At 43.7% G+C, this 13,481-nt stretch overlaps 1 protein-coding gene across 1 annotated transcript; it reads left to right on the forward strand.

Moving 5' to 3' along the window:
- Nucleotides 1–3,630: 3,630 nt before the first annotated feature.
- On the forward strand, nucleotides 3,631–5,817 carry LOC125549600 (myosin-9-like). The gene is made up of 2 exons (XM_048712963.1): nucleotides 3,631–3,737; nucleotides 3,848–5,817. The coding sequence occupies exons 1-2, from the start codon at nucleotides 3,698–3,700 to the stop codon at nucleotides 5,749–5,751; spliced, it is 1,944 nt and encodes a 647-aa protein (XP_048568920.1). The 5' UTR covers nucleotides 3,631–3,697; the 3' UTR covers nucleotides 5,752–5,817.
- The last annotated feature ends 7,664 nt before the right edge of the window (nucleotides 5,818–13,481 follow it).

Consider the following 13,481-nt stretch of genomic DNA (forward strand, 5'->3'; position numbering starts at 1 on the left):
AGATGGCATAGTACTGAGTCAAGAAAAATATGCCACTGAACTTCTAGCTCGTATGGGAATGAAGGATTGTAAGTCTTCCCCTACACCATTGTCTTCTTCAGAGAAACTTTCAGCTTTTGAAGGTGAGCCACTCAAGGAAGAAGAAAGCACAAGGTACAGAAGTGTTGTAGGAGCTTTGCAGTTTTTAACATTGACAAGACCAGATATATCCTTTGCTGTTAACAAGGTTTGTCAATACTTGCATGCACCTACAACCGTACATTGGACAGCTGTTAAGAGAATTGTACGGTATATGAAACACACTGTGAGCTTGGGGCTTCAGTTCAAATGTTCTAATTCCACCCTTGTTAGTGCTTTCTCTGATGCTGACTGGGCAGGATGTAGTGATGATAGAAAGTCAAATGGAGGTTTTGCAGTTTTCTTTGGAGCAAATCTTATTTCTTAGAGTGCTAGAAAACAAGCTATAGTGTCAAGGTCAAGTACTGAGGCGGAATACAAGTCATTGGCAAATGCTACTGCTGAAATCATATGGTTGGAATCATTACTCAATGAGTTGGGAATTAAACAACATCATGTGGCATGTTTATGGTGTGATAACTTGGGAGCTACCTATCTTTCTGCTAATCCCATATTTCATGGACGAACCAAGCATATTGAAATTGATTTTCATTTTGTACGAGAAAGAGTTGTAGAGAAGTTGTAGAGAAGAAGTTGGACATAACGTTTATTCCTTCCAAAGATCAGGTAGCGGATGGTTTCACCAAGGCCTTATCAATCAAGCCATTTGAGGAATTCAACAAGAATCTTAACATAGGATAGTTGAGATTAAGGGAGAGTGTTAGAATTAGATCAGTTGTAATCTCAACAGACTCTCTCTCTCTCTCCCGTATACCTTTCTTTCTATAACGATCCTAGAGATCGATCTATCCTTGTACCTCACGGCAAGTTGTTATGCCATCGACCAATAAAACCCCAGCGGCTCCCCACGAGGGAGTAGGAACGCTTCTGCCAAGTTATTCTTACAACTGAATCAGTGTACGCCGGGCAGGGAGAGCGGCCGCAGCTACCAGTTGAAACGAAGAGAGGAGGCAAGCCTTAAGTGTAAGGAGAAGGGTCGCGAGAGGCTGCCGCCATGGCCGCCATCTCTCGAAACAGGCTCCTCCCCCCCCCCCCCCTTTATAAATAAAGACATAGTGGTGAGGAAACCGTCATACATGCAGGTCGGAATGAAAAATAATAAGAATAATAAGGCACCAAGAGAGTGGCACAAGTGCCACTAACCCAACGCCAAACATGAAAAGCAGGAGCCGCCACCCCTAGCACACTGCAACCAAGACTCTTGAAGAGGACCGAAACCGTGCCACAATGAGAAACCACCATTTCACGAGGAGCTGAACACACCAAGCCATCTCTGGAAAGGTCCGACCCATCATCGAGATGGCCACCTCGCTCCGAGCCATGGAGCGCCGCTCCGGCCAAGAGATGACATGGACCGAGAATGGAGACCGCGAAGACACGTCCACAAGATAGGCAGTCATCGAAACCACCCCTAGCCAGAGGCAAGGATGCACTATGCCAGCGTGAAGGCAAACCCGACCCCATAAGACATATGCAACCAATAGAAACCGAGGGTACACAACGACGCCCTCAAGAGGGTGATGACACCATGCACCACCGTCGTCGAGTCCAAGAGATGGACTAGGAACCGAGGGCCATGGCGGTCATCGCGTATAGAAGAGCTGGGTATGATGTGGGGCAGAGGCATGGAGCCAAGGTGTCGTCCTTGGGCCTGAGCACCAACAGTTTGTCCCCAAGGAAGTTCCCTGTGGTTGGATCGTCGTCGGCAGCGCCTTGATTTGATTAAAAGCTTAGCTACCGAGCTATACATATTCTCGAATACTACATTATTGGCTAGGGAAGTAAAAGAAAACAGACTTTTCATATATGCATCAATTCTTGGTGGTGATGATTCGACAACAGCACTGAACGAAGGCTCGATGGATCCTCCAATAGTCCGGCAGAGCCCTTCGCACTGCCACACCCAACCTCCCCTTCATTGCCGATGGCATAGGTTGAAGAGTTTCTTCCTCCTCGTCACCGCCTCCCCACAGAGTCACCGCAGCACAGGCATACTAAGATGCTCTAGTGGCTAGACCGGCAGTACATCATGCCCTGTATTCTTTTTTTTTAAAATAATATAGACGCTAGTGCTCATATACACGCGCATACACTCACCCCTATGAATGCACACACGCACATCCTACCCAGAAATCCTGAATAAATCCAGAAATAAATGCAAGCACCAGGACTTGAACCCTTGTGGGCTGGGATACCACAATCCTTTTAACCATCCAACCACAGGTTGGTTTGCGTCATTCCCTGTATTCTTTTTTTTAGGGGTAATCATTCCCTGTATTCTGATGTGTGAATTTGAGTACAAGAATGGTAAATAATTGACCACATGATGTGTGACTTTTGTGTGGACTGGCTAGCTTCATTGCTGTTGCTGCGTGGATAAGGCCCAATATGTTTGTTCGTTTTGGGGCAAGAATGCAAATAAGCAAAGAGCCCAACTTTGCTCAAACAGAAAGACAGAAAGAGAATAAATCCTGTGTCGTCCCCCCGTGGGCGACTCGACGGTAGTGCGCCTTCCTCCCCTTCTCTTCTCCCAGCCCGCAGCCCGCCCAGACTCGCCAATTGCCGGAGCCCCCTGGGCAAAGCCCATCACGGTGGCCTATGGCGGGACTCCTTTTCTCCGGTGCTCGAGGATGGCCGATGCGGGGTGGCCTATCCAGGTGGTAATGGACGGGCGCAGGGCTTGCGCGGCACAGCGGTGACGGCGTCTTCGTGGCGGGCGAGCGGCGAGGCGATGGCCTTGGGATTGGCGCTGGTGGCCATCTCCTCCGTCGGAGGTCGTCGGCCTACGGCTGGGTGGTCGGATCTTGAGATCCGTCATCTAGGCCGTGAGCCCATGACGACAATTAAACAAAAACGACATGACTTGTAGTATTCCTTGGTCATACTCATACGTGAAGTACTACTTTGGAAATTGTTCCCTGACGGATATGGTTCTCACATTGCACCTCCCATGGCATGGCACGGCTTGAAGGAAACAAACTGCTTTAGTCCACCACCAGCATCTCACACCGTCAGCATCCTCGCTTTGAGTTTTTTTTGGTACATAGCAAATTCGATATAAAAACGGAAAAAGAGTTACTAGTACTCCTGCTATACATTACCTTGGGAGTTGCGAGGAATCTAACCGTTCTGTCCTTTGATTTTTTTGCAACGGAAGCAACAAGAATAATGCGATCGAGCACTGTTGCAAAAAGTAAAGAAAAGAAAAGAAAAGGATGCCTTGCGACTGCAGTTAACGATGCCTTGCAGCTAGATAGTCGGAACATGTTGAATGTTCTTCTTAAATCTTAAACCAAACAAAACCCATCCTTCTTCCCCACCGACACTCCATCTCTCCTCTACACCCACACTCCATCCCTTCCCTTGTCTCCCCACGCTTCTTCCCTCTTGCTCATGGAGTCATGGGCACTTGATCCTCTCCTCCTTCTGCATATATTCAGTTATTGCCCTACCCAGCTGAGGCAGCTTCAGCAGGTATATATATTCCTCTTTTCCGTCTGGTGTGGTGCACAGCGAGACAGCGACGCGTCTTCCATTCCACCTCCGACAACAGCGGCAGATGACAGACATGTCGGCGCCAAACGCGCCTTGGTTTGCGGGTGTGTGCCAAGTCATCATCTTCCCTTTTTTTTTTATCTGTGCAATACTGTGCGTGTAGTGTACCAGCTCTCTCCTCTAAAACTTACAGTACGTATGTATGTCGTTGCAGATCTCTTCACAGATGTTAGGGTGAGGACCCTGTCGCACCAGGTCACCACACTTGGGGACAGGGTGTGGGAACTGGAGCGCAAAATTACCCAGCTGATCTGCGAGAAGGGCAAGCTGGAGAAGCAACTGGAGGAGACGAAGGCCATCTCAAGCCACAAGGAAGAGGTGGAGAGAAGCTTCAAGGCTGAAAACCATAAGCTTCGGTCGGAAGTTTCGATCGCAGAGGAAAAATGTGGCAAGTCTGAAGCGGAGGTTGAGAGGCTCAGGAAGGAAGTAGGCACGCTGGCGGAGGCAAAAGAGGCTGCTGCCAAGGAATTCAACGATGAGAGAGCAAATATCAGGTTGGAATCGGAGAATCTCAAGAGAAGGCTGGAGGAAATTCAGGCTATCAAGGATTTGGCAGAGTGCGAAAATGACAAGCTTCGTTCAGAGGCTTTGATCGCAAAGGAAAAGCAAAACATGTCCGAAGCAGAGATTGAGAGGCTGAAGATAGAACTGGGTGGGTTGGCGGAGGCCAAGGAGGCGGCCGCCAAGGCATTTGATGTAAAAAATGCAGAAATCACCGAGGAATTAGAGGAACTTAAGAGGAAGCTGAAGGAAATCCAAACAAATAAGGATTTAGTGGATGGAGAAAATGATAAGCTTCGGTCTGAGGTCTTCACAGCGGAGGAGAAATGTAGGCAGTCTGAAGCAGAGGTTAAGTGCCTTAAGCAAGTAGTGGGTGCATTGGTGGAGGCGAAGGAGGCAGCGGCAAAGGCATTTGAAGCCGAGAAGGTAGAAATCATGAAGGAAATGGACAATCTTAAGAGGACAATAGAGGAAATCCAGGCCAACAAGGATTCGGTGGAGAGTCAAAACCATGAGCTCCAGTCAAAGATTTTGATTGCAGAGCAGGAGAATGGTGTATTTGAAGCAGAGGTTAAGAGCCTGAAGATGGAATTGGGTGCAGTAGAGGAGGCCAAGGAGGTTCTTGCCAAGGAGTTTGATGCCGAGAAGGCTGAAATCCTCAAGGAACTGGAGGATCTTAAGGGGAATCTGGAGGAATTCAAGGTCAACAAGGATTTGTTGGAGGGTAAAAATGATAAGCTTCGGTTGGAGGTTTTTGCTGCAGAGAAGAAACAAAGCATGTCTGAAGCAGAGGCTAAGAGCCTTAAGATGGAACTGGTTGCATTAGTGGAGGCAAAGGAGGCGGCTACAAAAGCATTTGACGCCGAGAAAGCAAAAATCACAAAGGATTTGGAGGTTCTTAAGAGGAAGGTGGAGGAAATCCAAACCAAGAAGGATTTGGTGGAGGGTGAAAAGGATAAGCTTCGTTTGGAGATTTTAATAGAAGAGCAGAAACATGCCATGTCTGAATTAGAGGTAAAACGCCTCAAGATGGACTTGGCTGCATTGGCGGAGGCGAAGGAGGCAGCTGTGAAGTCATTTGACGCCGAGAAGGCTAAATTCATGAAGGAGGTAGAGAGCCTCAAGAGGAAAATAGAGGAAATCCACGCCAGCAAGGAAGCAGCTGAGGAAGCAGGGCGCAACAAAGATGTCGAGGCTGATAGGCTGAAGGATGACTTGTTGAAGATTGGCGTTTCTGTCTCACAGCTGCAAGCATCCTGTATTGAACTTGATGCGAAGCATTCACGCCTGAATGATGAGATGAACTCAGTCCAGAAAGCACTAGTGTCTGAGAAGGTTGAAGGTAACAAGCTCAAGCTAAAAATTGAGGAGCTCGAGAATTACATTGCTGAAAAGGATGGTGAGAATGGGAAACTAAAGGCGGCATTGGAGGAAAAGAAGAGTGAGATTGATGCCCTCAGCAAAGACAATGAGCAGCTACATCTCACAGTTGCTGAGGCACATGAGAAGAATAAATGTAGCATCTTATCATTCTTATCACCGTGCGGCTCCAAATAACTTGGTTGTAATGTGTTGCATTACTAATGCAATGGTGAATAGTTTGTATTATGCAATGAAATAAAAAATTAATTTTCTTTGTGATTTTTCGACAAAGGGTGGATTTTATTGACTCAAAATGAAGCATCAAAAAGATTCATAACACAATGAGCACACACCCGGCCTCTGCATAGATAGGATGCACATAGCCAATACCAACTCACACACACGAAAACACGCCAACAACTAGCGAAGTCATATAAGATCAAAGCTATGTGTAGGTGATTTAAAATGAAAAAGGCCCTAAAGTGATTAGATCTGTGATAGGCGAACTATAGTAATGATCATATCCGCACCAACCATCTCATGACACCACATGAACGACGAGATTCTTCAATAGCAACGCCTTCAATAAGGGAGCAACACTATAATGCTGTCGTCACCAGATCCAACCAGAAGGCCAGAATCTAGGTTTTCACCCTGAAGAATCAGTTCAAGCATATCTGAGCAATGCCTTCAACAAGGTAACGTTGTAAGAAAAACATCGTCATTGCGAGGTATAGGCACTCGGGCTTGACCTAGGCTTTCGCCCCGGAGCTCGAGACCAGGTGCTTAAGTAGCACCATCATCGAAATCCCTCATGTGTTGTCGCCACCACTTCGCTGCGAACCCAGCAGTTACATGCGATGCGACCGCCGCCACTGCCCAACCATTCTTCTGCGTCAAGTCTTCGTCCATAGTTTGTATCGCACCGCCGAAGTCAACCATCGGATCAGAAGAGATGAACCCTCACAAAGATCATTCGATGAACCACCGTCATCGTGCAGCCATAGGAAGTCGCTGCAATGCTTTGCAGTCACCGCCATCGGACTGATCAGATATGAATCACCACAGCTCTGTTGGCAGGTGTCGAAGGTCAGCACCTCGCCGCCGCAGACTCGTACGGGCCAACCCGCACAACTGCAAGGCGTGCGGACACAGCGCCGATGCTTCAGTGCCGCGGTATCACGCGGCCACAAGCGGCACCTCGCTGACGACTTGGAGCATCGCTAGGGCCGACGAGGAATGCCGCTAGAACCACATGGAGCTCCCGATCTGAGCGCGCCGCCGCGAGACGAGATGCAGCTCCGATTCCCAGCAGCCAATGGCATCCGAATTCGCCGCATCTCCGCATCAGAAAACGCTAGCTCGAGAGCAGTCCAGACCCATCGCCACAGGGCACTTCCCGCTCCTCGCACTTGCCAAGACGCTGCACCAGGAGCAGCCTTGTGGACCAGCCACCGCCACTCTAGATCTGCATCGCGCCCGTAGCATGCCGAGAGCCCACCAGGCCGTATACTTTGAAGAGCAGCAGGCCCCGCCGCCACCGCAGCAGACGCCAACGGCGACAGCGGCAAGAAGCAGCAAGGAGAAGGGCTCCTGGAGAAAGGGATTTGGGCGCCCGGGTGCCGCCGCTGGGGGCGACAGGGGAGCGAGGGGGCTCTCAATTTTCTTTGTGATATGTGATTTCTTCATTCATGTTACATTCATTGGGATTGTGGTGCCTTACATTTTTCTACTTTTGATGAAAGTCAGGGGTGGATATGGGCCTAGGGCCCCTATGTCCACGACCCTAGGTGTAGCCAAAAAGTTCAACTAACAATGATCCAATCGTCCAAGGGAAATTCATGGAGAAACCCCTAAATTAAGGACTACGCAACAATTCTCCATGAGACACACACAACATTTGATGACAAAGTACCACAGCAAACACAAGCAAAATGGACAGATGCTTTGAACATTTTTCTTTCACTACATGCATGAGAGCTGCACATCATTAAATTAAAATTGAAAAAAGCAGCAAAGAGCCCACGGGGGATTTTGGTTTTGATGGCCTAGTCGAGCAGGCCCTAGTCATCTGCAGTTTTGGTTGGCCCAACAAAGTGAAGACACAAGGTCCTATCCCAACGCATCTTGGTGGCTCAGTCTCTCCATCCACTGTTCGCAATGTCACAGTCGAATCCAAGCAAGCGGTAGCATGGACAACTAACAAGCACAAGATCACAAGGAAAGCAGGAGCATGGCTTGCTGGGGCCAAGCAGTCAAGCGCTGACAATGCATCAACAACCTCTTCTCTCCATGGTTCCACCTATGGGCTCTTGCATATTGCATGGAGAGCACACATCCCATAAATTGGTTACCTTTATGTCAAATTTTGATGGGTAAACCCCATTTCTTAATTATATTTTATTTGCATATAGATTGCGTCTCCATTTATAAAATATCCAACTTGTAGGTGTAACTTTAGATTCGCATGCTATTCTTGATGAATGTTTACGAGGCTAGCATGAATCACATTATCATTAGGTAGATATTTTTCACTTTCTTCTTAAATGTTTTTGTTGACACTCTAAATTGGCCAAAGTGCATAATGGACTCCACCATCATATTTCTATCGTCAAGATGGTCAGAGAACATATCTGGATCATCTCATTTGGAGCTCGGACAAAGAAAACACCTTTTCAGGTGGGCTGACCAAGCCAAAACCCGCCAGGCCAGCTTCCAAAGCAGCCAGGCCGGTTTGACCAACTTTGTCAAATGCAAGAATGTACTGCACCATTGTATTTCTATCATCGAGCTGGTCAAAAAACCTATATGGATTACCTTGTTTTGAGCCCGGATGAATTAATTGCAATTTTTGGAAGGCTTTCTACCCTGGACATGAACCCAGGCCGGTTTGGGACCCAGCAGGCTGGTTTTCCAGACCTATTCCGAACCAACTGTTTTTCAAATCGGTTTTGGATCTATTTTTTTTGTGGACTAGGTATATGCCCGTGCGTTGCACTAGGAATTGATTTTTTTTTTTTTGAAGAGACAGGGGAGCATACGGGCACACATCATGATGCCAATCAAATAAAAAAGGAGATTATGTTTTAGTTATGAAGCATAGAACTGCTGTCAACTTTGGTCCTCTTTATATGTAAATCAAATTATCTGAACGACATGATGTTAGCTTTACATTTAAATTTATCAAAGAAGTTAGATTTACATTTAAAAATTATCAAAGAAGTTAGTTTTACATTTATAATTTATAATTTCCAATTGGTCCTCTTTATGTAAATAAAAAGGTGGGAGTCAATATTATAATACACTCACCAAACATGTTTCTCTACGAAGAATTATCACCAAGATTCAATACTGTCGTCTATGAACAGAAAAAGAAAACCATATAAAGTAAATTCAAGTCTGCAGAATAACACAAAGCATCATTGACAGTTTAGTAATATAATTACCATATTTTTGCACACCATGTGAATGGAGACACACCTACCATCCTTGTTACCTTCTGACTGCGCTTCTATTTGTGAGAACTCCGGTAAGTAGATGGCAATTTAGCAAAATACAACCATTGGAATAAGGGAAGCCATATAAACTGAATCATGTAGATAATTTCACATGTGCATTATTGGCCTCTAAGATGGAAAAAACAAAAAATTGCCCAGAACAATTCACAAATCTGATTGATAATTTTAAAAATTCATATCTCTCCTATACTACGTAAAAAAATGAAATAAGACTTTGTGAAAAAGTTTTCAAGTTGTATACAACTTTTTCAATTGCAAAAAAGAATAATTCAACTTCTAAAGTCTGCAATACCCCCATAATTCCACTACACTGTGTTATCTCTGGTTGAAGAGAGCATAAACATATTTAGCTCTCATGAATGAATGTGTTGCATCTGCATCTAATCTTTTTCTCTTGTGCAGAAGATGATTCTGATATTTAGCTTCTGCATTTATACAATCTACGAAACCAAGATAGTGGAACATTAATTCCTGTAGACACTTGAAGCAAGCAAGCAACTTTCAAAAAACTTAATATGTAGCTTCGCAATTAGCATGTTGGTCCTACCACATTAGATAGATCCTTCATTGCGCATCATGGCCTCATGGCTTGCTTGCACTTTCCAAGATCAAACAACTTAAAATCATGTCACTTTAGTTACATTGTTACTTGGGACACAACGTGTTATCTCATTTGAACATTCCAACAACGACGAAGGATACTAATAATTAGAATAATATTGGTAGTCATTCAACAGTTCGGCAAACTATGAAGCATGGCTGAATTCTTTCACGTACTGTACGGTGCATCATCCCATCTGTAATCTTTTAGTGTAGAAAAATGACTTAAATGCAATACAGTGAAACAAGAGGAAGGGAAAACATTAAATTGATCCTTACCTTGTAACCATTGTAGTACATTTTAGAGCTGATACAGAGGGCCATGGTGACATACTCATGGATAACGAAAGAGGTGATTCCGGGCATGGTCCATCCACACATGCTCCTCTGTGCTCCATGTTCATCTAATCATGTGCTAATGTATAAGAACTGACTGCCAATGAAGCAAACATAGACATATGCGGAGGAGCTGAACAAAATTTGGCAAGCCGAAGAACAAATACCTCAACTGAGGAATGTGTAATGAATAGGAGTTGCGGGGAGCCTGATACGTCTCCAACGTATCTATAATTTATGAAGTAGTCATGCCAATATATTATCATTCTTGAATGTTTTACAATCATTTTATAGCAACTTTATATCATTTTTTGGGACTAACCTATTGACCCAGTGCCCAGTGCCAGTTGTTGTTTTTTGCTTGTTTTTTACATCGCAGAAAATCAATATCAAACGGAGTCCAAACACCGCGAACCTTTTTGTGGATTTTTTATGGGCCAGAAGACTCCCGATGGGCCAAAGCAGCACACGGGGGGTGCGCTAAGGGGGGCACAACCCACCAGGGCCCTGGAGCACCTAGGTGGGTTGTGCCCACCTCGGTGGCCTCCTGTACCCCTTCTTTGCACTAAAAATTCCCAAATATTCTGAAACCCCTCGAGGTTAACCTAGATCAGAAGTTCCGCCGCCGCAGTGCTCTGTAGCCATCAAAAACCAATCTAGACCCGTTTCGGCACCCTGTCGGCGGGGGGGGGGGATTATCTCCGGTAGCCATCTTCATCATCTCGGCGGCCACCACGAGGAGGAGGGAGCAGTCCACCCTCGGGGCTGAGGGTTTGTACCAGTAGCTATGTGTTTAATCTCTCTCTCTCTCTCTCTATCTCTCTCTCTCTCTCTCTCTCTCGTGTTCTTGAGATGTCACGATCTTGATATATCGCGGGCTTTGTTAATATAGTCGGATCATATGGTGTTTTCCCCTCTCTATCTTGCTGAGATGAATTGAGTTTTTCCCTTTGAGATCTCGTTTGTCATCGGATTGAATACTTCTATGGATTTGAGAACACTTGATATATGTCTTGCAATTGAATACTCGTGGTGACAATGGGGTATCGTATTGATTCACTTGATATATATTTTGGCACTCAACTTGCGGATTCCCACGATGACTTTAGGGTAATCTATGCATAGGGGTTGATGCACGTTCTTGTCCTTATTTCTCCAGTAGAAATCTTGGGGCAATGAATATGAATATGCTTTGGTGTTATTCTAGTACGAACTCTAGGATAGATCGAACGGAAACAATAGCTTTGTGTTATTTTAGTACGAACTCTTGAATAGATTGATTGGAAAGAATAGCTTTGAGGTGGCTTCGTACCCTACAAACAATTCCTATCTTTTGTTCTCCGCTAATAGGAACTCAGGAGTGATTCCTTACTGTACCTTGAGGGATAATCATACGATCCAACTATGTTAGCATTGTTGAGAGATTGCACTAGCGAAAGTACGAACCCTAGGCCTTGTTTTTAAGCATTGAAACACCGTTTTTGTGCCTGTTTACTATTTACTACCTTGCTGTTTTTATTTATTCAGATTATAAAATTATATTTCTACCATCCGTATTACACTTTTCTCACCATCTCTTCGCCGAACTAGTGCACCTATACAATTTGCCATTGTATTGGGTGTGTTGGGGACACAAGAGATTTCTTGTATTCGGTTGCAAGGTCGTTTGAGAGAGACCATCTTCATCCTACACCTCGCACGGATTGATAAACCTTAGGTCATCCACTTGAGGGAAAATTGATACTGTCCTACAAAACTCTGCGCTTGGAGGCCCAACACGTGTCTACAAGAATAAAGTTGCGTAGTAGACATCAAGCTTCTTTCTGGCGCCGTTGTCGGGGAGGTGAGTGCATGAAGGTATATCTTTAGATCTTGTAATTGAATCTTTTAGTTTCTTGTTTTATCACTAGTTTGGTTTTATAAAACAAAACTACATAAAAATGGAATTGAGGTTGCATCATATTATTGATCATCTTTATAATATATTTCTTGAAAATGATTGTTCGGAAAATTTTGCTCAATTGTTAGAAGAAGAAGTAAATAAAATATTTGGCACAAAATATTTGAATGATGAATGTGATTGCCATGTTGTTAGTATGAATTCTTTGAATATCCATGATGCTATATAATGATATCCAAAGCCATAAGCTTGGGGATGCTATGTTTGATGAATATGATATTTTTAGTCACCCAAGTTTTGATGAGAACAATTACTATGATGATTGCGTGCCTCCTATTTATTATGATTATATTGATGAAAGTGGATTTGGAGAGGTCATGACTTTATTTAGTGGTGAATCCACTATTTTGGAACAGGCTCCAATTGATTATGACAACAAAGTTTCTATCTATGATGATTATGGTGATGACATGTATGTTATAAAGAATAATGATAACCATGAAACTTGTCATCATGATTTTAATTTTCAATCACATGATAGTTATTTTGTTGAGTTTACTCCCACTATTATGAATTAATGAGAATAAATTTGCTTATGTGGAAAGTAAGAAAATGTCTATGCTGGTGGATCATGAAAAGAATGCTTTATGTGATAGTTATATTATTGAATTCATTCATGATGCTACTAAAAATTATTATGAGAAAGGAACATATGCTTTTAAGTATTGCAATAATATCAAGTTTCCTCTCTATGTGTTGAAAACTTTGAAGTTGTGGTTGTTTTGCCTTCCTATGCTAGTTGATTCTTGCTTCCATGAATTGTTTGCTCACAAAATCCCTATTCATAGGAAGTGGGTTAGGCTTAAATGTGCTAGTCATATGCTTCATGATGCTCTTTTTCATGTTTCAATCCTTATCTTTTATGCGATCATCATTGAATTCATCATGCCAAAAGCGCATTAAAGAAAAGCGCTCGTTGGGAGACAACCCAACACTTTTACCTACAGTTTTTGTGTGTTCACATGCTTATGATACTGTAGTAATCATGCTTTATGGTTTTTATTTCAATAAAGTGCCAAGTAAGACCTTTGGGATGGCTTACGGTGATAGTTGATTTGATCTTGCTGAAAAACAGAAACTTTTGCTCTTAGAAAAACAATTCTCATTTTTAACAGAAGCGTGATAAAATGTTGATTCTTTTTGCAGAAGATTAATAGACAAATTGCTCAGGCTGTACAAATGTTTCAGAATTTTTGGAGTAGCAGAAGTATGGTCTGAGTGTAGATTACTACAGACTTTTCTGTTTTTCATAGATTCTGTTTTAAATGCATAGTTTGCTTGTTTTCTAGTTTCTCTGGCTTAGATTGCTCAATATAAATTGTAGAAATGATATGATACAGTAGGAGTTGTGTGATAACAATTATGAATCTTGTTTTTGGCAGTACCAAAAGTGGAATGGTTTGCTCTTTATCATACTAACCTATCTCACAAAGTTCCGTTAAGTTTTGTGTGATTGAAGTTTTCAAGTTTTGGGTGAGAATTCGATATGAGTAGATTAAGGAGTGAAAAGA

Source organism: Triticum urartu, chromosome 3, assembly GCF_003073215.2.
Source record: "Triticum urartu cultivar G1812 chromosome 3, Tu2.1, whole genome shotgun sequence".
Lineage (NCBI taxonomy): Eukaryota > Viridiplantae > Streptophyta > Magnoliopsida > Poales > Poaceae > Triticum > Triticum urartu.